Source organism: Glarea lozoyensis, assembly GCF_000409485.1.
Source record: "Glarea lozoyensis ATCC 20868 chromosome Unknown GLAREA13, whole genome shotgun sequence".
NCBI lineage: Eukaryota > Fungi > Ascomycota > Leotiomycetes > Helotiales > Helotiaceae > Glarea > Glarea lozoyensis.
The window spans coordinates 414465-440749 of NW_007360987.1; the positions used below are offsets into that span (position 1 = coordinate 414465).

General features: G+C 46.2%; 7 protein-coding genes across 7 annotated transcripts; 3 read left to right on the forward strand and 4 right to left on the reverse strand.

Annotated features, from left to right (window-relative positions):
- Positions 1-5011: 5011 nt before the first annotated feature.
- On the forward strand, positions 5012-6855 carry GLAREA_10090 (MFS general substrate transporter; the record flags this gene model as incomplete). The annotated part of the gene is made up of 4 exons (XM_008080140.1): positions 5012-5218; positions 5333-5811; positions 5865-6202; positions 6275-6855. The coding sequence occupies 4 exons, from the start codon at positions 5012-5014 to the stop codon at positions 6853-6855; spliced, it is 1605 nt and encodes a 534-aa protein (XP_008078331.1).
- Positions 6856-9198: 2343 nt separating this feature from the next.
- Positions 9199-9375, reverse strand: GLAREA_10091 (uncharacterized protein; the record flags this gene model as incomplete). The annotated part of the gene is made up of 1 exon (XM_008080141.1): positions 9199-9375. The coding sequence occupies one exon, from the start codon at positions 9373-9375 to the stop codon at positions 9199-9201; it is 177 nt and encodes a 58-aa protein (XP_008078332.1).
- Positions 9376-9477: 102 nt separating this feature from the next.
- GLAREA_10092 (uncharacterized protein) lies at positions 9478-9813 on the reverse strand (the record flags this gene model as incomplete). The annotated part of the gene is made up of 1 exon (XM_008080142.1): positions 9478-9813. The coding sequence occupies one exon, from the start codon at positions 9811-9813 to the stop codon at positions 9478-9480; it is 336 nt and encodes a 111-aa protein (XP_008078333.1).
- Positions 9814-10585: 772 nt separating this feature from the next.
- GLAREA_10093 (uncharacterized protein) lies at positions 10586-10870 on the reverse strand (the record flags this gene model as incomplete). Its single annotated transcript, XM_008080143.1, has 1 exon — positions 10586-10870. The coding sequence occupies one exon, from the start codon at positions 10868-10870 to the stop codon at positions 10586-10588; it is 285 nt and encodes a 94-aa protein (XP_008078334.1).
- A 2577-nt stretch (positions 10871-13447) lies between these two features.
- GLAREA_10094 (uncharacterized protein) lies at positions 13448-14891 on the reverse strand (the record flags this gene model as incomplete). The annotated part of the gene is made up of 3 exons (XM_008080144.1): positions 13448-13816; positions 14668-14721; positions 14856-14891. 3 exons carry the CDS (start codon positions 14889-14891, stop codon positions 13448-13450), a joined length of 459 nt encoding a protein of 152 aa, XP_008078335.1.
- Positions 14892-19886: 4995 nt separating this feature from the next.
- Positions 19887-21574, forward strand: GLAREA_10095 (uncharacterized protein; the record flags this gene model as incomplete). The annotated part of the gene is made up of 5 exons (XM_008080145.1): positions 19887-20061; positions 20183-20706; positions 20769-21162; positions 21253-21286; positions 21337-21574. 5 exons carry the CDS (start codon positions 19887-19889, stop codon positions 21572-21574), a joined length of 1365 nt encoding a protein of 454 aa, XP_008078336.1.
- Positions 21575-23233: 1659 nt separating this feature from the next.
- On the forward strand, positions 23234-24041 carry GLAREA_10096 (uncharacterized protein; the record flags this gene model as incomplete). The annotated part of the gene is made up of 4 exons (XM_008080146.1): positions 23234-23290; positions 23346-23453; positions 23505-23599; positions 23663-24041. 4 exons carry the CDS (start codon positions 23234-23236, stop codon positions 24039-24041), a joined length of 639 nt encoding a protein of 212 aa, XP_008078337.1.
- Between the last annotated feature and the right edge of the window lie 2244 nt (positions 24042-26285).

The following is a 26285-nucleotide window of genomic DNA, read 5'->3' on the forward strand; positions in this document are numbered from 1 at the left end:
TGGTTGAATAAAGTGCCAGAAATATCTATCCACACCTTCATAATCAGTAACATTCCTTCCATTGAAATTCAAACTACTGTGCAGTTTCATTTTGCCTAGCTACCATCTAAAAAACACCAAATCGAATCCCCCCAAATCCGCCTCTTGAGGAGTTGGCCCCGCTGCACAACCCAATCATCAAGTCGAGTCCCATTCCACGTCTGTTGTCATAATTTAAATACCAGTCTCGCTAATAACCCCAGTACGGCGGCATAATTATCATTTTCTTTTCGAAATACATCTCAGCCCGTTGTTTGCCAGCACTTAACCCCTCACAGCCGAAGCGACACTCGCAACACCACCCCCCTCTTATATTTTCTGGCTTTTTCAACGTCTAAGAACCTTATTTTAAACAACGACCAGTTTAACATGACCGTAATAAAGGCTGTACATATTTCCTCCAACCTTCAACCTTTCAATCTGAACTTCCATGTCTGTAAAACCTCTTTTTTTGCAGCAAACGATGTCTTTCGTTGCCGGAATGAATGCCATCAAGGGTCTAAATACTCTTGTGTTTCGTTGGCTTGAGGTAGATTGTATGGCGTAAGTAGATGAAGTGAGGAGATAAATAGATGAGGTCTGTTGAGTCGAATAGCAAATGACTCTGTAGGATGCTGGGAATCGGTGTTCGTAATTTATTAATTTTCAAGAGTGTTTATACCACATAGGACAGTCTAGTAGGATGGAAACAAAGTATCTCCAATACTATTATGTTCACAAGTCGAGAAAATAAAGTAAAGAAACAAATAGATGACGTGTAGTTAGTCGAACGACATGTGACTTGTCACGAAATCGAGGTTTCTATTTTCTTGTTTATATGGGCTTGGCTAGTAAATGCGCTGAACCTATCACAGACTTCCTCTTATAAGTGGTAGTTTGTATACTTGATAGGAGTTTGTGAGAAGCTCTCAGGCGCGTGACGTGTCACGTGCTACATACCAGATATCGTAAGAGATTCTGAATATGCGCATGATATGAAAAGTCTTCCTCGGGCAAGTATAAAAAAATCTAACAAAGTATACAATTCAAATATACAACAGTTGTAAGTTTAACAACCTGATGTGATCAGGGAGACGGCATTTCAAGCCGTGGTAGTAGCAGTAATTTTCGTTTAGCGAGCGAGGAAACTGCGCGAGAATTGTTCCCGAAACGGTAGTGAGGAGACGTTTTCTGGACGATGATATATCACTGACCAGAAACGAGAAGGTAAAAGGTGCGTGTTAGAACTGCGTGTTCTGGGTATTCGAAGGAGGAAGTTAGATTCAAGTAGTGGTAGATGGTTGAGGTATTGTATTTGGGACAAGGTGTGTTGTGTTCTAGAAAGCGAAAGCCGATGAATACAATATGCGTATGAGTGAGTATGCTGTGCTCCCATATTGAGCGTTTTTCTGGGGACAGATCCTAGCAAAGAACTTTCTGGCATGGGACTTGTGAGCTGAAGACCGGACGAGTCGCTCTACTCGACATCGCAAAAGTTATATTCCATCACTTCGAATCGCAATGAACTTATCACATGGATCGCTCGCCACGGCCAAAGTAAGCTCTTTGCGCTGTTTGTGGCAACCATTTCCTAGACATGTGGACCGAGATGCGTAATGATTTGAAGTGAAAGAGAAAATCAGAAGTGAGGTAACCAGGAGTAAGCGATCCGCTGGTCATGTGATTCGCCCCCTCCCATCGCAAACGTTAGATTCGTGATTTTAGCTTCTAACTACGTTTCCTGTCAGCACGTCTTCTAGGCCACATCGAAATCCATAACTCAGGAACTGAGATACAGAAAACTTACGTAACTCGAGAGAATGTGTAATATCTTAAAAGCCACCTACATCTTAGAGCTGTTGTTTTGTGATGATTAACAAAGTGCAAGGAGACGCAAGGTGTAGAGTACATGAGCGTTAGGTAAACTTGAACGCAAGCTTGAAGTCTCAAGAACTCGGTAGAAATATTGCGTAACAAGAGCACGCAATATGTGTATGTATGATCGAAGTGATGACCGGAACTGCGATGTATGACTTCGACCTGGGAAATCCGGTTTCGCTTCTATTATAATAATTGCTGCAGACCTGTCTTATTTTCACGGGTAAAGATGTGTGCGACGTGAAAACAGAAGTAGACAAGCTTTTCTGCGGCAACAGGAGGCGTGATATTTTGGAAAGGTGTATGGATGATTGAGATGCCGCTGGATGTAGGGTAAATAAAAAGTATAGGATAAGTGTGGGGTTAAGGGGTGTGGGGAAGTTGGGGTAGATGATCGTGAGTTGGCGGGACGAGCATGGTGACTTGGTTTGAGATATGCGATGTGTAGATTTAATCAACTTTCGAGATTTTGCTTCTTTTGTCGGGGATCGTGGTTATGGGTTACTTCCCATGAGGAATTTAGGAAAGATGGAAAGGATGTCGATTTCTTGAAAACACAGTAGTGGAGATAAAGTTAATCGCTTCCATCTTTTTGAGGGGTGAGAATCGAAAGCCGGTAAATGAGACGATACGTCTAATCCTGTATTCTCTCGTTCGAGAGGGTTTGGATAGAGATACAATAAAAAGCGATGATTTCTTTCTCCAAATATTACTTGAAGAGATCCTAGACTGGAGGGACCTCGAATGAGCGTGAATTCAAACGATTCTGTCTTTGTTTTGTCGAAGACCTGAAACTTCAGAATGCTAGACTGTCGTGACTTCAAATTATCAACACAAAAGCCGATAGTGAGATAAAACGCGGAGTTGGGCGCAGGTTGCAGTGGTTTTTCTGCTGATGAAAATGAGTCAAGAAATGAGGTTTCATCCATGAGATGAGAGTTCGGTCTTTTTTATTTGTTTGATTCTTGTACGACCGCCCAAGGTAGCTGATTTATGGTGTTAGATGGAGTTATAAAGTGAGTAATCATCTGAGTAATACGCTAATATAGTGTGTGAGATAGGATGCAAACTTCATTTGTAAGGGGATAATCGTGGTCAATATGTAAAATTCAAACAACGCAATATAATGAAAGACTTTCACGTAACCTATGACCTCCTTCTTTAAACCCCTTTAACCACTTCACCGGGTTCAATTTCACCATCCCTCCCCTCGGTATACTCACCTACACGTCCCTGTACAGACCCAACAATTCATGCCGTATAACCACTGACTTGACACGAGTGAGCCCCCAAAACCCAACAGAATTTCAAGACCACGCGTGAATCCCAAAAACGACTCGTCCTCCAGCATATCTTGGCAGGCACCGAGCGTGCGGGGAAGCATGTTCACCAACCCCAAAAACATGTTCGCTTCCATTCCCACGGGTGTCTCGGTGTCTCGCGCGAATACATGGAGAGCTGATATTCGGATTTCGGAACGTAAGGTCTACGAAAGCGAGAGAACCTAAATCAAAAGAACCATTACGTGTGGTTGAATATTTAGAGAATCTCTCAACGTCCTCAACAGAACCGGGGGTTATAAATACTATCATTGTGGAGAAATTTAAGTTCTCGCGTCGAAATTCGAAATATCTCCTGTTCTGATGTTCATTACCAGAATTCGCGTCTCGCGATCTTTTTGTGTGGAGTAAAAAAATCAAAACGCTAGGATGGGATTCCAAGAGTTTCGGTTTATTGGGATCATCGGAGATTAAGGGTTCTGGAAAGGGGATGGGGTCTTGGTGATACCGTACCTCGTCTCGTACTATGTATTTGCCACGTGGAGAATACGTCTTCCCTGAATACAATAATCCGCTTTACATTTTCTTCTCTCAAACATCCCATTGACTTAGCTTTATAACTCGAAAGCGCCCATTCGTTCGTAAACTAGCTGGAGGAGCCGTGTTTCGAACTCTCACGTGGATGCTATACGGAGATTAGTGAGCTTTTAGAATTTAAAACTAATATAAAGGATGTTCTAGACTGTCGTGGTGTTTCTGGAAGCTGGTTTAAAGAGGGGGAACCCGGGGAAGCTGTCTAGCTCTGAAGGTCAAAGCTCGCGCGATGGACGAAATAAGCGGGGTTCGCAATTTCGCGATAATTGTAATAGCTTGAGGATGGAAATACTTGGAGCAGTCAAGTCTGGTTTTGAGATACGGGAGTACCTTGTTTGTATTCTCGTCTTTTTTCTGTGCTTTTGAATATTATCTGGGTGACTGAGAACTCCCGCTTATTGCAAAGAGATCCAATTCAACACCATGAATTGCATGCTTCTACTGCAGACTTCGTAACAACAACCACACCACGAGCTCCTAAACACCCTCGCTTACAAGCAACCTTCCCAGACCCGTTCAACTCGTACATTGCTTTTCGCAGCACTCTCTAACCCTCGCCCTCCCATTGGCGCGCGCAGTCCAAAATACCCACCCCGTATCAAGCTCCATGGAAGCCCACGCCATTGGGCGCGGGTAAAGCTGCCAAAGGTTAACCAACTCCGAATATGGTTGAAGCGCGCAAATGGCAGGATCTTCCGCTCCCAACGCACATGGTGTGACCTGGTATGGCCGTGGAGCCGCCGAGCTGACCCCGCACGCAGTCTGCTAGATGCCCCGGATCGTGTCTACCTACGCTTACCCCAGGTTCTCCACAGCCGCTAGACATTCGACCGACTACTGTGAGGTTGGGGAATTAGCTTGGGGGGAGGGCGTAGTGGGGAGGGTTGCTTTGATAGAGAGAAGGTGGTTTGGATATGGAATAGGATTTTAGGAGGGAAATACTCCGGGGGGTAGAAATGTAATTGATTTATGATTTAATTGTAACGTGTAAACCTTCGGGCGCAGATACACCGGTCTTCACCACAGCCAATTCGCGCCCGGAAAGCTTGATCGCAGCCATGAGGCACATGCTTCCATGCGGCGCACGCCACCAGGGCCCCCCTCCCCTCCCCTACCTACATGGCTAAATGACCACCCTCCGCTCGGTGCATCAAGCGCATGAAGAAATCCTCATAAAGATCTCGTCCGACCTCGTTTTGAATTTCTTTTTTGGTTGTGCTTCCCACGCAACAGAAGTCAAGATGAGCGAAAAACCAATGCAAGCGGCTGAGATCGAGAACCAGCCCGCCCACACGGGCGGTCCGGTCTACGATGTCGATGAGAAGGTCGATTATAATCGGACGGGTGCCATTGATGCGGAGAATATCGAGCATAACATGACGGTGTTGGAGGCGGTGAAGGCGTATCCGGCGGCGAGCTTTTGGGCGTTTGTGATGAGTTGTACGATTGTGAGTTTTTATATCCATATCACCCGTGAGAGTTATCCATGACAGCGAGATCATGTTGGGATGGCAATTGCAATTTCCCTAGCGTATTCTGATCATGTTACTTACGCTTCCCAGATCATGGAATCCTACTGCGTCTTCCTCATGGGCCAATTCATCGCCACCGCTCAATTCGCCAAAGATTTCGGTGTGCTAGCTACCAACGGACAAGAATATATCATCGAAGCCTCCTGGCAATCCGCCTTTCAATGCTCCGGACCCGTCGGTGCCTTCATCGGTGTCTTCATCGCCGGTCCGATCACCAGTTGGATTGGCTACCGATGGGCTACTATCGGTGGTCTCATGGCTTTGAACGCCTTCATCTTCATCTTCTACTTTGGTAATAGTCAGGGCATGTTCTTCGCTGCGCAGATCCTTGAGGGTATCCCATGGGGAATCTTCATCGCTAATGCACCTGCGTATTGTGCGGAGATTGTGCCGATGAGATTGAGAGCTCCTGCTACCCAGATGTTGCAGATGTTCTGGGCGATTGGTGCGATTATTGTTGGTGGAATCACTTACCATTATCAATCCAAGCCAGATGCTTCTTCATACAGGTTTGTCAACAAAACACCCCCGACTTTAACATCAACTGACTGATTTCCCCCAGAGTCCCAATCGCTCTGCAATGGATGTTCCCCACCCCCCTCGCCATCCTCCTCTTCCTCGCCCCCGAATCCCCATGGTGGCTCGTCCGTAAAGGTCGTCTCGCCGAAGCCGAAAAAGCAGTCAAACGTCTCGGTCGCTCCAGCATGAACGATGATCCTCGTGATGCAGTCGCCATGATGCGTCGTACCATCGAACTCGAAGCGAGTGAGAAATCACCATCTCTCGTCGAACTCTGGAAGGGCCGTGATCGTTACCGTACCTTGATCGTCTGCGGTGTCTACGCGTCGCAGAATCTGACTGGAAACTTGATCGCCAACCAAGCTGTCTACTTCTTCAAACGTACGTCCTTACTCCTCCACCCCCTTTCCCCTCCCCTTGCCATCCCAAGACAATATACTAACAACCTTACAGAAGCCGGGATGAAACCCGACACCGCATTCGCCCTCGGCCTCATCACCTCCGCCCTCCAATGGATCATGGTCATGCTCTCCTGGGTCCTAACCACCTACCTCGGCCGCCGCACCATCTACGTCTACGGGCAATTCATCTCCTGCGCCTTCCTCGTCGCCCTCGGCATCGCCGCGTCCGTCGGGAAATCCACCGCCGCATCCAACGCGCAAGCCTCCCTCGGTCTCATCGTCTCCGTGCTCTTCTGTCTCGGCCCTGCCCCCGCATCCTGGGTCATCATCGGCGAGACTTCGTCGGTCCGTCTCCGTCCGCTCACCACTGGTATCGGTCGCGGTGCTTATTATCTTGTCAACATCCCATGTATCTTCCTGGCATCTTATATGTTGAATACGGATAAATGGGATCTAGGCGGCAAATCCGGGTATATCTGGGCGGGCACCGCGTTTGTATGCACGGTTATGGCGTGGATCTGGGTGCCTGAGATGAAACATCGCAGTTTTAGGGAGATTGATATTTTGTTTAAGAGGAGGGTGCCGGCGAGGAAGTGGAAGCATACTGTTGTGGATATTAATGATGATGCGTAGGTGTTGAGACGTAGGATGGGGATGGAGAGTTTAGGTGCGTGTCATCGAGGAGATATTGGATTTGTTTGGGATGGGCGGGGAGTGGCAAGTTGATCTTCCGACATGATATACTTGGCTTATTAGAAGCAAATATCATATTTAATATCTCTACATCTGACTCTTCTTCCTTCTTTCCCACTTTCATACTCTATAACTCACTCTATAACTTATAAACCACTCATTCCTCCCACATTCCCATCCCACTTTCACACAAACTCCATACCCCCACCACCCCCATCCCTTCTCAACGTCCAGCCATCATTCCTTCCATCCACTACCACGAACATCAGCTTTTTGGGACCAAGATATCATAGAAACTCAAACATACCCCCATCAACCACCCCCCCCCCCCCACAAACAAACCCACGCCCTCTACCCGTCTCACTACCCTCAATCATTTCATACCATCCTCCAAAGTCCAACCTCCTCTACCAAAACCATGAGCGATGAATTCGCGAATAATAACCGCGTAGATTTCAGACATGACATATATACGCCATGGTAATGTATAAGTGTCTTATTGCTATTCCTAAAGAGCTCACCTACCTATCTATACTCCCTATTTCCGCCCTCTAATCCCATGCCCTCTAACTCCACAACCATCACTTCCTCAACCCCCCCAAACCCAAATCCTTCCTCCCCTCCATCCACAATCCTCAACCCTACCAACCCTACCACAAACTCCATCTACAAGCCGAAATACAATCCAAGCACTCACCCTCTATTAAATCCCCTTGCCTTGCCTTAAAGTCTTAAAAAAAAAAAAAATTTAATTTTCCAAATGCCGTGTTAGCTAAACGTATCTTACTCCTACACACCACAGCACTATGCTGGTCAACACAACCTCCCTCTCCATCCGCAAGTCCATAAGAAAATTGACATACTAATACCTGTTATATCCACTACATCTTATGTGAGGGAGGAGATGCGGATTTATGACGTTTTGCGCTGTGAGCTCTAGGGCTTCGAATCATCTTACGCTACTGTGTTTACCTCCAGCGCCTGAATCTTCTTATATGCGACACGATATCGTTTGACCGTGCACGCTTCTGCATTGTGCTTCGTCTGAGGTTAGGAATGGATATGCTGTGCAGCGGGGTAGTTGGAATGTGGGATAGGGGGCGGGGAAGTTTTGGAAGGGAGGATGGGTGGTTGCATTGAAATCGACTTTACAAATAACACCAGAATATCTATAACATACAACCAATCCCAACCATTCAACTCCATCCCCAGTCTCACTCACAGCGACATCACCAAACCAATTTCCATCTTCCAATTTCCGAACTTTTTTGGGATTGTGATTTTTTTATTCTAACTACGAACGCGCGCCGATCTTTGTTCTACGTTGGGAGGAATATCGAGACGTCTTATCTAATTTTTTGCTCTGCTGATATGTTTGCTGCTATTTCTGTGATGGGATATTGGTTTGGTGTGCTGTGAGTTTGGATTTGGGAGTTTTGATTTTCGAGTTTTGATTGCAAGTCTTATGCTCCTCGTCTTAATTGCAAGTCTTGACTTGCTCCTCATAATTGCAAGTCTTAATCCCCTTGTTCGATGTCCTGGTCCTTACATGGTCGTCCTCATCCTTACATGCTCATCCTCATCCCCCCTATCCAATAATCCTATCCCTTCCCTATTCTCCAGTAGAAGTTTTCTTGTTATACTCCTCGTCTTCTTAATTGCAAGTCTTAATCTCCCCGTCCGATCTCCAATCTAATGCTCCTCGTAATCACAAGCCTTAATCCTCTCGTCCTCATTCTCCCCCTCTCTAAGGCTTGCCTAGTACACTCTCTAAGCCTCCCCCCCAAAGCACCTTACATCCAATACCTCCTTCCCCACTCTCCTCATACAAGTACCCTCCCCATCTCCCCAGTACTTCTCTTTCTTCCTCTCTCCTCTCATTTATAGCTCTTCTTGTATTTCTGGTAGTAGAAGCATGTCTTCTCCCGGATAGTTCCGAGTCAACCCCCCTCATCATTCGTGAGAGGATACTGCTCCTCGACGGAATTGCAAGTCTTAATCTCCCCATCCAATCTCCCATTCTTACATGCTCGTCCTCATCCCCAATATTTTTCCTTGTTCCTCCCAAACATCTTGTGCAATACTCCTCTCACCAGTATCCACACATCATTATCCTCCTATCCCTCTCAAATGTATTGGATCTCTCAAACCCTCCATCCCCATTACTCCAGACCGGAATATCCTTGCAACCCAACCACGCACGCGCAATTCATGAGCCACGCGAACGAAACCCCATGGTCTGGGTTCCTATACAGCGTTGCTTTTCGTTCCTTTTACTTAGTATCATAACTCGGGAAGCTCGGGAGGTGTAGCATCAGTCTCCTCTTGCTTTGTTGATATTTCCGTCTTCTGCTTCTTAGCTGGGTTGATCTCCGTCCGATTTCGCTCCTTGGTTTGGTATGGACCTTGGCTGGGTTGATTTTTGACTGGATTGATTGTTGGCAGATATTTCTTAGCCATTTTTCTCTCCATTAGACTTTCCCTCCATTGGACTTTCCCTCCATTGGACTTTCCCTCCATTAGACTATCCCTTCTTATCTTAGACTTCTTATTCTATATTTCTTAAGTAGGTTGCTTCTTGGCTGGATTGATTTTTGGCAGATGCCTCTTAGCTGGGTTGATCTCCGTCCGATTTTGCTCCTTGGTTTGGACTGCACGTTTTATGCTTCTGGATTTACTGAAGTTGCCGCCCTTTGTTTCCCGCCTAGCTTGCTCCTCCTCATTCCCTCCTGCGCCATTCTTCCCTCCAGGGAAAATTGTCTGAAAGAAAACCCCAGTCGTATATCTTGAGGCGCAGAAGGGCCAGGCGCAATTCATGACCACATGGCGACGCTGGCGAAACCTCATGGCTTGGGCTCCTATACAGCGTTGCTTTTCGTCCGCTCTCCTTAATACCATAGTTTCTGCATTTACGAAATGTAGCATTCGCCGTCCGCGCCGAAGATTAGTGGTGTTGACTTGCTTCCTGGCAGGATTGCTTCTTGGCAGGATTACTTCTTAGCTTTTCCTTCCTTCCCAATTCTCCTCGACAGGGAAAGTCTTTCGAAACCCTACCACGATAGTCGAAAAGTCTGGAACAGAAAGGCCCGCCCGATTCGTGACTATATAGCGACGCTGGCGAGACCTCGTAATCCGATTCTGGTCGACGCTGGCGAAACCTCATGGGTTGGGTTCCTATCCCTTTCGTCCGCTTCCCTTATTATCATAACTCCCGCAGCCCACAAATTATAGCTGTCGCCTTTTGCGCCTATAATATGTAGTGTTGGTATACTCCTCGGCATAGGGTTCGAGGATTGTGTGCTTCCTAACTGGGTTGGGGTCCACCTTACACTTCTCTCCCAATGAATCGTGTATCTAGACCCCTTTCTGCCTTATGCGACGTAACTGGACCCGTTCCCATCCAGTCTCCTTAATATCATAACTCTCTTTCCGTTCGCTCTCCTTATTGTCATAGGTTCCCGCAGCTCACAAAATGTGGCTGTCGCCTGCTGTGGCTATAGCACGCTTCTTCACTGGATTGCTTGCTACTACTTCCTTTCTTGACTGCTTTCCATCAAGTCTCCTCAGTATCATATCTCGCGCAGGGCACCAAATGTAATGTTTCCATTCCGTTCCTATAGATCGCTTGGTGATTTTCGTCCTCTCCCCTTGCATAAAGCTCTCATCTGCTTTATGGTGCTCGCAGCTCGGGTTTTTTCTCTTGACCAGTTCCTCTCCCCGGAGTCTCTCGTATGGGTTGCGTTGTTCTTGCAGAACACTCTTGACATATCTGGTCGATAGTGTCTTTCTCCATTTGGCCCTTTCCTTCTCCCTTATCATTCTTAATTGGTTCATATAGTGCTTGCAGCTTAGTTTCTTCGTTCTCGACCAGTGTCTCCGTCACTCCCTTAGGTTTCTCGTTCGGTTGAGAGGATGCTTGAGGAATACCCTCTACCTTCCAAGTAAATTGAGTCATTGTTTACTTCGGCCAAGTAAATTGGGTCATTGTTAACTTCGGTCTCTCCATGAGGCTGCTTTGGTTTTGAGGATGCTTGCAGCATACCCCGCAAAGCATAACTTGTGGAACTCCTGCTGTAGACACAGGCTCTGTGATATCGCCATGAAGCCCTGCCGAGAATAGTGTACTTCTTGTCTGGTTTGCTTCATGTCTTGTTTGGTGATCCACCACTCTTCATGATGAAGTAGCGGAGATCTTGCCAAGGGATAAATACATAACATAGTCCTTATCCCTCCAAACCACAATTACATTCGCCAATTCTTTATGGAGGTAAAATCTTCCTCCATAAAGTTGGAATCTTATTTTTCGGCGCAGAGCCAGATCTCGTAGTAGTCTCGGCCTCCTCTTATCATACGAAACCTCGAAACTCAAGCCATATTAGAAATTGGGTTGAGATCCAAGCATTGTATTGAAGTCTTAACCTCCCTCATTATGCGTTACTCCCAAAGGACACCCTCTCTCATGAAACAGGTTGGACCATACTGGTTGATGTCCTTAGGGTCGGTAACGTGAGGCGACATAGGACATATGAGATTTTTAGTTCATATGCTGCTTGGTTGTATTATTGGTATTTTCCTCGTCCTTGTTGTTGTCGCCGCGCATTTCTTCTTGTTATGTTCCTCGACAGAAATCTTCGTTGTTAGGATTTCCTTCTTACTTTGTTTGCCAGGATATGGGCGCGGGTAGACTTCGCGCCTCGTCATGAGGCTCTCCCATTCTTAATTTGCTTCTCGTCATGGTATATTCCTCTTTAGACGCTCCACCGCGCCAGGATATACCGCTTTCGCCGTTGTTCTCTTCTTCCCATGGTTGCTCTCAGACTTGCACGTTCTCATGATCCCCTCCCGATCTTAATTTGCTTCTCGTCATGGTATATTCCTCTTTAGACGTTCCACCGCGCCAGGATATACTGATTTTGCTGCTCTCCTCTTCTCCATGTATCCACTTCTTCCTCCTGTTACCACCCTTCCCCCCTCTGCTCCTCCTGAAGTAGTATGCTCCTTGACAGACCATTCGTCCTCAGAAGGATTCCTCCATCTCCCCTTGACGCTCTTCTCTTTCGCTTTAAGATTGTCTGCTTAGATCCCCCTTGTTTTGTTAGTCGGTGAGGCTTTTCTGGTCCATGATGTAGCTTGGTTTCTGATATCCAGCTTCGCGACTCATGTACTTCGCCAGGATATTCTTCTTACGAGAATATCCTTCTTGCGAAGTAAACTTTTCCTCAGGATATTCTTCTTGGGAGAATATCCTTCATAGGAGAATATCCTTCTTGCGAGAATATCCTTCTTGCGAGAATATCCTTCTTGCGAGAATATCCTTCTTGCGAAGAATAAGGATGTGCCATCCTCTGATCTCCTTATCTGATTTTCTTGCCATTTTTTGAAGATTTGATGCATCTTCACTTGCTCATCTCTCATGCATCTTCGGTTGCTCCCCTTATAGCTTTGCTATTATGCTCCTCGTCTTGACCCTCTTGATACCGCGGTCTGCACCGGCAACGAAGTACACCCTTTAGCTTCCGTGCCTAATGATGAACATGATGAACTGCTTCTCATCTTAATGCTCGGGCGCTAATATACTGTTCGTAAAGATACTGCTCGCAAGCGTAGAGTTCTTCGAGAGATACTGCTCGCAAGCATAGAGCTCCGAAAGATACTGCTCGCAAGCATAGTACTCGTAGGGATGCAAAGGAGGAGAATGCCTTCGCTTGTCATCTTCTTGCCCTGTGTTTAATGTTCTTATGCTCCTCGTCTGGATTGATTTTATTTTGCCCTTCCATAATGCTCCGCTCTAAGACTCCGTCCTTATCCAAAGGGCAAAAGGAAATCCCCAGAATGCTTGTTCGGGTTTGCTATCTGTCATGACCCTCTCGATTTGATATCGTTCTTGAGCACTACCCTCCTCGTCAGGAATCGCTCCTCGCCAGGATTTGTTGACTCTCTAAACTTATTATGCAGGTATCCTTGCGATGTTGTGTTGCGGAAAGATGCTCCTCGTCTTGATATTCTTCAGGCTTTACTTCTCGTCATAAAGCTCTCATCTAGTGCTTCTTACGAATTATGCTTCTCGTTTTAATAAAATGCCAGTGCTTAGACAAGCAACGAGAAGATAATATGTTGTGCTCTCAACTTCACGAGCAGAATAAAGGCTTTGGTCGAGACTTTATTCTGTGGAAGATTATTCTGCTCTTCCTTATCATGTTTTGGAATCCATCGCTTCGTCTTGTTGTCGATTACATTCCTGATTCAGGAACGTATTGTTCAAATAGTCTAGCCTTCTCGACTCTTCTAGATAACGAAAAATGAGAGAAGGGATTCTGATACAGGGAGGACTCTTGCTTTATACTCCGCGTGTTGTTCTCCCTGTCTTAATTTCCTCCCAGCTTCCCAGAAATGCTAGAATGGCTCCTTTGTCCAATGTGACTCTGGCTTTCTTGGATTCCACCAGCAGAAATGTCTGTTGATTTGGCAAATGCAAGTTCTTGTGCTGTACGGCTTATTTGTGCTGTCGGCATGTGATCATAGTCCTAATAGTTTACTCGTACGCTTCACGCACCGCTAGCGGTTGTTCTGGCGTTTCGTTTTGTTGACGTAGAACTTTCAATACAGTAGCGCGAGCTGCTGCGATATCATCGGCATCGAAGGAAACGTCTTGCTTAGCAGCCTCTTTGTCCTCTGTCTCTTCTTCGTCATCCGTCAACTTGTTGCCAAGTCGCGGAATAAATGCCTTTGACGCCTCCGCTGGGTTGTGAGCCCTTCCAGCTCCCAATGGAGACCGTGGGGGTTTCCCTCCATCGCTTTCTTGTGTCCACCGGCAGAAACAGATTGCGGCTATTTGTATGTAGGCCCCAAGTCCAGCGGCACATTTGCGGATGGCGGTTGTTGTTATCAATTGTTTGTCTAACTGGTTTTGCGTGTATATTTCCAACTCCAACGACAAATCTTGACATGGCCGTTTTGGTCTTGCTGGTAAAATTGCTGCTAGTATGCTCCTTGTCTTATCGTGCTCGTTTGCTTGATTCAGACCTCTGAGCTGCCGGGATTGATTTTGCGAGGCTCCATGGGAACATCGATATCTTTATGGGTTCTTATGGTTCTCCAAGAATCACCCCAAGGCCAAAAAGACCAATGCGCTATTGACGGTAGTGGGGATGTCGAAAATGTTTTCCCGAGTCCACCAGGAGAATGAATATCGTATGAATACAGGTTCTTCTATTTAAACCCTCCCATCTGGGGTAAAAGAGATAGTCTTTTACTTGCCCAAGTTTCTGCCGGTGGAAATAAGGGATATCCGCTCTTCCGAGGCCAACTTCCGTTGACCGATGGAGGTTGTGCTACAATCATGGCAGCTGATGGTCTTTATCCTGTGAGCCTAGCTCGTTTGGCTGGCTCTCTTTCAACGGCATTTAAACTTATAAAGAGTGTTCTTAATGTGGAGGAGGTCTTACAGCTTGACTCTTATTTTCAGAGTCAGATTATACATAATTGGGTTGTAGGGCCCGTTTTTTCGCTGCGAATCTGCCTACCCCTCCTGTGATCTATCTCCACGTAATGACGCAGGTGATGGAGTGGGACTTAACAGTGTTGACATTGATGGCACCGGAAATGCTCAGGTCCCTACAATGTACTTCTAGATACTGGCGGAGGTGATGGGCAGGACAGATCCTCTAGTTGGAGTAGCTTGGCTTTGTCAAAGGAGGAGGGCTCCGAGGAATTGAAGATGAGTTTTGGGGGTGTTCCGCATTGAGTGCGTACCATGTCCTCGTCTAGTGGCTCCCCTGATCGTTGAGCAAAATCACCAACTGCGGCCTATAGAGGAAATTTAAAGTTAGCATTACTGGTAGATATCTATTTTCAAATTTGGAGATATAGAGACAAAAGTGGATGCCCAGTCCAGTTGGGGGGCGTTGGATACAAGTACTAGAGAGTCTTGGGGTGCTTACCAACATCTTCAGTCCCGAAACTCCCTCCGTATCCATGCCACGGCATGGAATTAGTGTATAATCAGAGTCAGACAAAGGCCCAAAAATGAGAGGGGAGATTGACGAGCTGCGAAAGAAACTTGAGCAGGGGTAACAGGAGATAGAAGACCGTCGCCTGGTCGTTGACTTTATCTGAACCCCTTAACAAGTTATCCAAGAAGCGTCTTGCACACACTCAGTCGTTCCCTAACATGACGTGTCATTGTTCTCCGCGGGGTGTACAGCGCTGGTGGATTGCAGCAGTGTTATACTTTTATGTGATGACATAGGAGAAGGAAAAGCCCATTGGGGTTCTCATAAAACTAACTCTTCGACGCTATTGCGCCAGAATTATGAGAGCAACAAAATGATCAACTCGCATGAATCTGTGGTGGTCCAGGATTCAGCTACAGTCAACTTCTCGCCTCTAGTTGCGGAAAACCCTTATAGTGATCCAGCCGCTCAACCCTCTTAATTAGGAGCTGAAGCATCAGAAATATTGGTAGCAGTGCTTCCCCAGACACCAAGCGCCATCTAAATTGACGGCTCTTGGAGTTGCCAGAACATCCCACGTATGTTTAAGGTTTCTGGCTTTAAATATTGTGTTTGTTACATTCTGGAGACTGGATCAGAATAATTATTTACGTTCAGTATCATGTCTTCCAAGGTGCCACTTAAATGAATGATGGTTAAGTGGAACCAGCGCCCTCCAAACATGCAGGAGGGGTTGATACTAGGGTTTTGTTGTTATTGTTGAATTCTGGGAATAACTCAGAATTATGAATGCGTAGGTGGTAAGCATCTGAGGGGCTTTGATTCAGCACGGGGAACACCGCTTGTCTATTCAGGGGCTGGCTGTTTTTCAAGTCTCGTGGGCATAGAGTCCAATACTTTGGATTGTTTGCTAGACTTCTTGTCCCTGTTGATCCTCCAACTTCTGTATGGTGTCCATGAAGCTGAGTGGATCCTGTGCGCCGCTTTCGCAAACATCTCTGTGGTGTTAAGGAAGCCTCAAAAGTCCCAAACAAACAACCGCTCTAGCTCCTCGTAGTTTGCTTGTTTTGTGGACGTAGAGATAATCGTGCATTCTCGCTGACTGCGTTGCCTGTATGAGTCTAGTCTAGTCTTGCAACGCACAGTGAGGTCTTCAGTATCCCATTTGGCCTTGGCTATTGGTGTGCAATAAAATATGCGGCGCAGTATTTTATGGTCCACCTGAGCATCTTGCAGAGCGGTGTGTAATATGCTGCGTAGATGGAAGACATAATTTTCGAGTATGGACGAGCAGCTGATGACGACCATTGACAACTTTTACTTCCTTGTTAATGTATTCATTAACTTGTTAAACGAAATGCAGCGTCTGGCGCGGAGCGAGCAGAATCCTACGCATATGCATCTTGGAGCTACCTGACGATAGGGCCGACCGATGTAGGTTTACTACTTCTGACAAATTATGAGTACTTGGAAGCTTGGCAAGGGGCCATAGTGTAGCTTCCTGTGTTGTTTCCACCAGGACATGAATAGCTTGGGGTGCATGGAAAGGTGTAGCTTCCAAGACTGCTGTAGGCAGCCAACAGCTGCTCATTTGACTCGCGGGATGATGTACGGTGTTGAACGAAGCTTTAACGAGACAGATTGGTATGGCTTAGCGATAGATATCATCATCATTTCCGTCTTCTGCTCACGACTGTTGCGCTTGAGCAATACGCTCTTAATGCTCTCTGGGTCACCCTCGTCGACTGTTACAGAGTCTAGATTTTCCCCAGTAATTGAGCTGGCTTCGATGGAGCTCATTTGTGAGAAGGCAAAACTTCCCATCTTCGGTCCAGCTTTTCATAACTATCGGGAGTTTTATTGTTCCAGTCTTTTGGTAGTTGATAAGTCGTAATAGGCCTTCTGATGCGCACTCTGTGTTCTACCCATCTTATTCTCTGAAAATATGGTCTTGAGCTGACTTCAAGATTCGCAAGGATAATTATTTTTTGTAAAGCGAGAAGACAGAGAGCAGAGATGGGAGAAACACCGCAGTGGAATCCTATAGTCCTCTGCAGTGCCAAGGCGTCCAAAAGACAATAGAATATTGTAGCGAGCACTCATAACGTCTTGGTTTGAGATTTGCAGATGGGATACGAGTATCTCTCTGGTGGTAGTGCCAGAGATAAGAGCTTTCCCCAACACGTGTAGAGGTATAGTCTTCCCCCCGCCCCAACGTAATAAATGTTTTCTTCCGTTGTGGAATGGGGTGGTATGACTTCTACCTTCTCGGGAGGAAGGACATCTCAACCTCTCAGAGAATGCAGAGAAAGCAGTGGTAGAATGACGATACCATATAGTCGTCGTCTATGTGTATATTATGACGAGCTTTCCGGCGTGTTGAGGGGATTCCATATTCCTCTCTTCCTCGCAGAACCTCTTGTAGCTTAAGTGTCTTAGGCTGCCAATGATTGTGTTCATAACACCCGAAGAGGGTTATGAGCCGCTTGGGGTCACGGATTACTTATCTCTGCTGTGTCTGTTAGGGGGAAAATCCCATGGGGAAGTCATGTAGAGTTTTCTTCCCTACACAGCGGGATAATACATGACTATTGTGGTTTTCGCGTCCCTGAGGCCCATAATAAACATGTTATTATTAGGCTCTAGGGTAATTAAGGTATGTGTTGACGAATACACGACGGGGATGAGTAAAGTCCTCTTCTTTTTTTTTCCTCATATGCGTAGGTGTTGCAAAGGCGTTGAGTGAGAGAAGAGATTAAGATACCCACACCATATAGTTGGGAAAGCATCCCACGTGATAAGCTTCCACGCTAGTTTTGCGGGGGGAACCTTTGTGTTTCTTGCTGTCGATATGTGTATAATGCAGGAATGTAAGACATCTTCTCTCCTAGGTCATAGAAGATCGTCGGAAGTGACTTTTCTGGATGACGGGTATGGGGGTTCTTTGCGTGAAAGGACCATTCGGGTTTGGCTAAGTTGAGGAGAGAAGATGCCCAAACCCCAGTGCCGGTGGAGATAGTATGCCGATGGACTGCCAATGAATGCGTTAGCGGTATGTTGGGCAAATAGAAAGAAGTAATGACATGATTTGAGTTACATGATATGAGTTACATGATACGAGATACATGATATAGGATATGATATAAACTTGTGATGTGGGATGTATGGTATGGGGTACATGATATGATGTGAAAGCATGAAGATGTTAAGGTCTAGGTGATCGAAGAAATAATGAAGCTTACCTTTAGGGTGTCTTATGACGTTCATTGATGGTACCCGAAATGGCTCAATGAAATGACTTCCCACCGGATGACATTCTTAGAGGCCCCAGTACTGCCAGTATAGTTGTCCCTGTTGCATGAATGTATTAGTGATGTGTGCAATTGAGTTAAGGAATAGTTTGAATGAGATGATGGTTTATATGTTTGATGTTCATGTGGGAATGAGATGGGCAATCTTACCTTCTCCTTGGAGAGACTTTGTTGGGGGAGGAGAGAGTCCTCCCCCAGTGTTGTTGATGTGCGGCAGTAGTTGGAGTTGCAAGTAAAGACTAAGATGTTGATATGTTAGTGCTCTGTTGACCATGCGGTAGTGTGAGATGATAGGTAGTGTTGCAAAGACATCTCGAGTTTTCGCCATGCCCGGACATCGAGACTTGCCCTTGCAGAGTCGGAAAGAATTTAGGAATATGTAATACAAGAGTGTGCATGAAAGATATATGCTGTAAACGGATTGGATGCTTACGTTTTGAATGACTTGATTTGAATATCTATGTTGGAAAGGAAGTTGTTCTGCACCGAGAGTGTGTTGGAGTGCAGTTGAATTTGATGATGTTTTTTTGTGGAAAGAAGAAAAAGGAAAGAGGAACGACGCAGGATAAAATGTGGTCTGCTAGCGTGGTTGCTAGCGTCTTTGCCAATGCTTGCCTAGATACGTGATGGCTCTAAAGCGCCAAGCGGAAATATCCTATTCGATTGATCTTTAGACGGCGACCATAAATCTTCAAAAGAAGATCATTTTGTAGATAACGGGGAATTCAAGACTATGATTTTATTACTTGGAGAGTAGAGAAGCTCTATGGAGTTTTAGGTATGCTATATACAAAAGCAACGGCTTTCTTGAGTGATTCTTAGAGATTTTGGTGATGGCAAGTTACTGCTCTGCCCTACTCAAGGCGACTTTCCGCGGCTCGGATACGCCATGTCCGTTGTTATAGCGGCATGTTCCCTTTCCAAAATAGACCCATGTTTCATGGAATGAATTTCACTGGAATTTCGCAGAATTTCAAGGAATCACGAAGCTTCGGGTACTAACGGTCTTGTTAGGAGGGGAGCCCTACCCGTTGTGTGTGAGGCGTCGTCCCCACCGCGACGATATCGGTGTTGGTGGTGATTCAAGACACTCCGGAGATTTTAGAGTATCATGATATAGATATTTACGGCTGATATCATATAAAAAGTTCTGGAAGCTGTATTCGGTGATTTATGATTGTTCGATGAAGCGCGTTTTCAAAATGGAAGTACTGCAGACACAGCTTCCAGCTTTGTGACACCACTTGCATAGTCTCATATTTATCATGATGTTGATCTTGCTGTGATAAGGGTCAAATAGGAAGATAGAACTAAATGTTGTGTCACACGATGAACAGTCTGGATATTGTCCATCAGGGGTCTGTTCAACACTTGAGAATTAGTAGTGTTGAACAGCCTTCAATACAAAAGATAATTGACCATGCAACATTGTTCTTACGTGAGTCTATAGTGCATTGTCTTGATCTGCAATATTCGCACCTTTCCAAAGTCGCGCAATTTTCAGGCTCGGTTACCCCCCTTGCCGAAAAACATCAGATCGGCACTTCACTCGATTTCTCTTCAACAACATCACAACAACGACGAAGATTTCCAAAGCACTCCTCACACATCCATCTCTTGATAGTTAAACAAGCAGTCCTATTGGCTTCAACTTTCCCGCTACCACGCTTCAAAAGGAATATCACTACTTCTCCCAGAAAACAACGAGATGGCACCAAAAAAAACGGGAAGATCGAAGCAAAAGCTGCCAGCTACAAGGCGTACACCAAATCCAATTTTGAAGAACGCGTCGAATAGAGCGAAGAATATTGTGTACCCGGCCGACGCGGAGGGTCATCCCGCTGAACTGCGATCTCAGGCAAAACGTCAAGCTTCCCAGCTCTGTAAGTTATCACTTTCATTTTCTTTTGAACGTCTGATCTCGGAGCTTTTGCTTCTTAAAAACTCGCACACTGAAAAGCCAAATATCTTTGCTTTTAGCGACAAGATCTAATATCCCAATAGCCCTCCAGTCCACCACAAATCCGCCACCCCTGAGTAACACCTTCTTGCCCAGTGAAGCGCGAAAAGCGGGGAGAAGAGAACGGAAGGAGAAGGCGACGAACATGCGGGAACCAGAGTCGGGTGCGACTCAAGTGGCAGCATCAGGAAGTGGGTTGAGAGTTGCGGACGGAGACCTGGAACAGGATCCTTCGCAGTCCATCCGTGGAGAATCAGCCCCGACTAGTAAAACTAAATCCTTGATTGTGAAGATCAAGTTACGACAACCATTCAACCCCAATTCAAGTAAGCCTTCAATCCTCACACAAAGATCAAGTTCCTTACGATCTCCCAACGCAGAACCAGACGCGTCCCACACCTTAAAGTCCCAGCAGTTGAATTCTAAGCAAGGAGGTTCGCGCAGCTTTAGATCTAGTATGTCTTCGACCAAAGCAAGAAAAGATTCAGCTAGCAACAACGTCCGTTTGAACCTCGCTGGGAACCCAGCAATTGTTTACGAAACTGTCCGCAGTGATCCGCACTTGAAGGTAAGCATACTCGTCTTTTGAAAGAGCCATGGTCTAGAGCTAACCATGTCATGATTCTCCAGGCTATATCAGAAGGAAGAAGCATCAATCTCGCCCCGAAACATATCGTCTTTCCACTTCATCTTAACGAGCACATAGACTGTACCTTGGCCACCTTCGGCGTTGTCGACGACAGTAAAACAAAGATGGAACTTGTCACCAGCACAGGCGACATCGTTGTCTTGCGTTTCCCTCGTGCTAGTGAACAGCTCTGGAGAGATCGCAAGTGGGTCAGGTACCTCAACAACTGGCGGGGTATGAATATTAAGAGACGACTCAGTCCCAATGGGGAAAAGGTTATGGATTATGGCCGACCTCGATGGTCAGTCACGGAGTTCAATTCTTTTAAGAAGCTTGTTCTAGACAAAGTCGCCAGCTCAGGGCGTGACCTTGATACAAAAGACTTCGATAACTTCCGTATTCAGCACAACAAGCGCTGGGAATGAGTCATCGTGGCTAAAGGCTCAAAAACAATTAATGGGAAGATTTTCAAGACCCCTCAGACAGTTGTCGCACGCACAACTAATGGCATGAAGATGTTGTAAGTACAATACTGGTGATCTATTAGTCTTTAGTTACTGACTCAGCTAGGTGGAGTCGACAGGCGGAGAGTCGCACATGGGTTAATGAAGCCTTAAGATCTTTTGCTGAGAAACAGGCAAGAGAAACAGCTGCCACAGAGGCTTCGGGGTCTTCGACTAAAAGAAAAGCGACACCAAAGGTTTCCGCCAAAGTTTCTACCAAGATCAAGAAGTCCGTATCCAAAAAACGCGCAAGTGAGAAGCTTTCCCGAAAGGTTTCGAAGCTGTTGGCCAAGCCACGCAACTAAGACAACTTCCACGGCAGCTACTTCTTCAGCATTCTACCGACCGCCTCTTGCAATTATCAAGTTTTCTGGACACGCAGAAGGCATGACCGCCGCCAATGCAAGTAAAAGACTCTCAACTACTTTTACCAAGTATTCCAAACAAACCTCGAGCATCGGCCATCGGGCGACGCGTCTACATTACACCCAATATACACAGGAGATCATGGGCATGCCAACCACTCGGCAGTGGCACAAAGTTTTCGTCCAATGCAACTGTGACAGATTCCATATATATATCCTTCCGAATGAACACACCTTCGAAACAAATACCAAGCATCTTTACCACCCTCGATCGAGAACCTACGAGCTCGTGGCTGCTCCATAGCCAATCCAGGTATATAAGTTGGAGTATATGCTGCAGCCAACTCATGTCTTGGGGTCGCTGGTCTACTTCTGAAGCGCCTACCAGAGAGAAACGAGGCTACAGTGATTCCGCATCTTCGTATCCTGAGCCACGCAGACCTACACGACGTCGTCGTTCTTATAGTTCTTCTCGATCACCATGACCAGTATCACGCAATGGTCATTCTCGGCCAGTATCGAGGGATCGTTCATACTCCAAATCCCCTCGCCGATCACTATCTCCCAGGAGGCCAGAATCATATCCATCAGAACCTCCACCACCTCGTGGACCACCCATGAATCAACCTCCCCCTCCACCTGTACCTTTTTCACAACTACTTTAATTCCGTGTTTCCCCCACAGCATAACTACAATGGTGCTCCCCCATCACTTCAAACTTTAACAACGGCCCTCCACCCCCAGAATATTCTCATACGCACTTTGAAGCGGCCTTATTCCATGCTAAATGGGGAGAGGTACTTCGTGTTTCTCAAAAGAACCCAGATGCGGTTACTAAGAAGCGATCAATTTCTAACATCAAGCAGTGTTGGGAATCTGATAGGAGGAATGCTCAACTTATCATCGGTCGAATGAACTCATTGCTAAGGGGATGTGCACACTTGTATTCAATTTCGGTTCAAATGTATATAAATCAAAATCGCTAGTTAATGGATTTTCCTTGAATAAACAGGCCGTAGACGTTGATACCATGTGTGACAAACATTACTCCCCGAAACACTTCTCGATGAAAGTGCATAAATCAGTGGAATAACTTTGAATTGATCTTTACAACGTTCGATCCATGATGAAATCAAAACTGAAACACCAACATCTGATCTTCAACATCACTAGGACGCCATTTTGGAACCTCAAAGTAACAACAGAGCCCGCAGAGCTGAGGTGAATAGACCTCTGTTGCACTCAAGGTCCTTCTCAGGACTACCCAGGCAAGACCTGCCGATTTGGAACAACAATATCTTCTCAGCCATCCCGGAAACGCAATATCCGGCATGGAAACCACCAGGAGACAATAGGAACAGAAAGAAAGACGCTAACTGCTTGCGTACAAGTCCCAGCCTCCCTAGGGTTGAAAAATTAAGCGAGCCAGCTATATATCCGCCGCACTTTCTGTTTGTCAACAAATTCTTTTCTCTCCAGACACCATCACACTTCGTTACCATCAATCTCACAGATTACAATCACACACATAATTCGATGCTTCAAACATCTACAGTCTCCAATCCTTTCTTGTTTACAAGAGAACATCCAGTTGTCATCATGGCGAGAGTTGATACGAAGTTGAGCACGAGAGTTGGCGGAAAGACGCGTCTTCTGGTGAGTTTCTCAACGATCTTTCCTCTTATTTGAACCTGAACTGACAGATCTGAAGGGCAAGAGCAAACGTCAAGCTATTCAGGCTCGAGGATCACGTATCTCGTTTGAGCATCATCATCCGCACTTCCATCGCAATCGTCTCAAAGATCGTCTCAAAGTTAACGTAAGTCAATCTTGAATGCTTTATTTTGCTCTTCCTGACAAAGATGAACAGGTTTCAAGATCTGCTGCAAAATCCACGCGCTTTCACAATCTCACATCACACATCATCATCTCCCCTCAGAACCCAAAGACTTTGATATCGGTGCTGTTAGCACCGCACAAACACTTTCTCAAATTTCATGTATAATTTCCTTCTTATATCACCCACAGTGGTGCCTCAGCTCTGCTCCGAACAACGGCCTGTAAACATCAGCGATGGCAACAACACCATCCATTGCCCTTGCCTCCCCGCGTGTACTGGTCCGACCGGGTCTTACCCGCTTCTGAAGATTCGCTCTTCGAATCATTTGGCACAATCACACAGTGCTACGCCGCCACTCCTGTCGAGCGCACATCAGTGGCCCTCCCGTTGGGAAAACCTTTACTCCCTTCGGGAGGGTCACTGCATTTCACCTTTATGTTCTGGAGTGAGAACAGAACATTTGTTCCGCACTTCGCCTGGTTTTCACTTGAGAGGTTTTTGCTCTTAGTCACGGCAGTCGGACCTTCAATGTTGTCCAATATTGGTGTGGCTCGGGGAGGAGCGTGATGACTGGATTGATGTTGACTACTTGAAGGTCCGACTGCCGTTGGCTTGCGAGATTCAAACTCGAGCAAGCAGAAGAAAGAGAAGGAGGATTCCTTCTTTCGAGGTTAGTACCACACTATTGTCTCGCTCTATCTAACCCATCGTCGTCCATGCGCTTACATCTTTTTCTCACAGGCTCGACAGTGACACTAGCTGCTTTTTAGGGCGGCTGGGGAGTTCGTCCCCGGATGGGTACGGCGAAAAGATTCCTTTTCTTTGACTGTCCCGGCGGGCGCTCGGCGGCCCGAAAGGGTTTGCTGTAGCAATGGTCATTTGCTGCGGCTGCTGGGGCTGTTTCTTCTCGCGACAGACTGGTAAGAGTTCAATTTCACTGTAACAAAATAACATCTTTGCTGATACTTTCTCTACAGCTCTGGTTCAGATTTGTTTGATTTATTGTATGCGACCGAGGGCACATTCCCTCGATGCCATCTTCACAGCAGACATCACCTCACCACCGAAACTTATCCAATAGCACACACCAGTCCAGCACCTGCTGGTGCTGCAATCAATAATCGGGAAGTTGAAAAAGGATTGATGAATCTGATCTCTGTCGGTGGAGTCTTGTGCGCCTGGCAAAAGATTTGGGGTGGTAATTGGGCCTTGCGGGCAGGAGGAGGGTTGTGGTTGTAGATTATAAATACACATATTGCTTTTTGTTTTGATCTCGCGTTCTTATGCTTTGAACTGTGTTCCTGTGAATTCTCTTTGGGTGAAGTTTGATTACACATGATCCCAATCAATTTATCCTGGCTGCCCACTATTGAGTGATTAGACATCCGTCCAACCCCATCTAATCCGCAGCTCTTGGATGTATATCTGCTGTGACCTCCGATGATCCCTGATCCACAATCTCCCCAACAGATCCAAGTGCGGAAACCCTCGAAGGTGACAGGGTTGCTCTGGTGATTTCTTCCGTGCTTCTGGAGCGCGGTTCGATCGATCTCGGGACATCAAAACAACAACTCTCGTCCAGCCATGGAAATCAATACTTCAGCAGCAGCAAGTAAACAATAATAATTCTCCAGGCTGCTTTTGGCAATATACATTGAAATCCCAGACAGAAAATATTGAGGTTCGTTGTGTGTCGTCAAGTGAAGTGACGTTCGCTTAAGCTTTTTAGCTGCGAATCCGCACGAATCCACAACACCCACCATAATTGACACAAGTGCTCTCGACCAGTGTGCAATTAATGGGCTCTAGTAACTTCAATTACGAATGGACAGTAATGGGTTGGAAGAATCACTCTAGACACAAGTATAGGTTCGACTATCCTAAAACCAAAAGATACACGACTTCACTGTTGACGACTACGCGAGTATCAGCTCGTCCTAGTCCGAATTCTACAAGATTCTGTGCCTTGTTTTGTTGCATTTCGCAAGAAGTAGATGCCTAATGTGAGGTTTCCAAGCTCCTCAACAAATACAAGTGAACGTACGCGCATTGGCTGTGGAGAACCACGAGGACACTACCTCCTCAAGCCGGTCCCGCTCCGAACTCTATAAGGTTTCTATGAGGTTCTTTCCTTTGTTTTGTTGCATTTCGCAAAAGTTCGCTGCCTGACGTGAGGCCTCACGGCTCTCGAGCAAAATTGAAGTGAAAGTCAGGCCTCAAATGGCTGTGGAGAATGGACAAGCCCCTACAGCCGGTGCTAGTCCGAGTTCCATGAGATTCTCTGTCTTCTTTTGTTGCATTTCGCAAGAAGTCGATGCCTGACCTGAGGTGTGGGGCTCTTAAGCAGAATTGAAGTGAAAGTCAGGCCTCAAAATGGAACCACGAGGATACTAGCCGCCCTATTGCCGGTTTCGGTCCAGATTCTCTAGGGATCTTTGGTTTGTTTGTTGCATTTCGCAGAAACTTGATGCCTTGTTTCAGGTGTCAAGGCTCTGATAGAAAATCCAAGTGAAAGTGTGCGCCGAATCGGCTGTTGACAACCAGAGCAGGACCACCCCCCTGAGCCGGTGCCGGTCCGAGTTCTTGAAGAGTTTGTCTTCTGTTTTGTTGCATCTCGCACAAACTTGATGCCTCATTTCAGGCGTGAAGGCCTTCCAAGAAGGTTCGTCTACAGCAAAATAGAAGCCGAAAGAAGTCTATCTGCTCCCCCATTGGCTCATGTTAGACTTCATGGACCCATACATTCATTGTTTGTTGCATCTCGCACAAAGTTGATGCCTCATTACAGGTTTCGAGGCCTTCGTCTTCAGC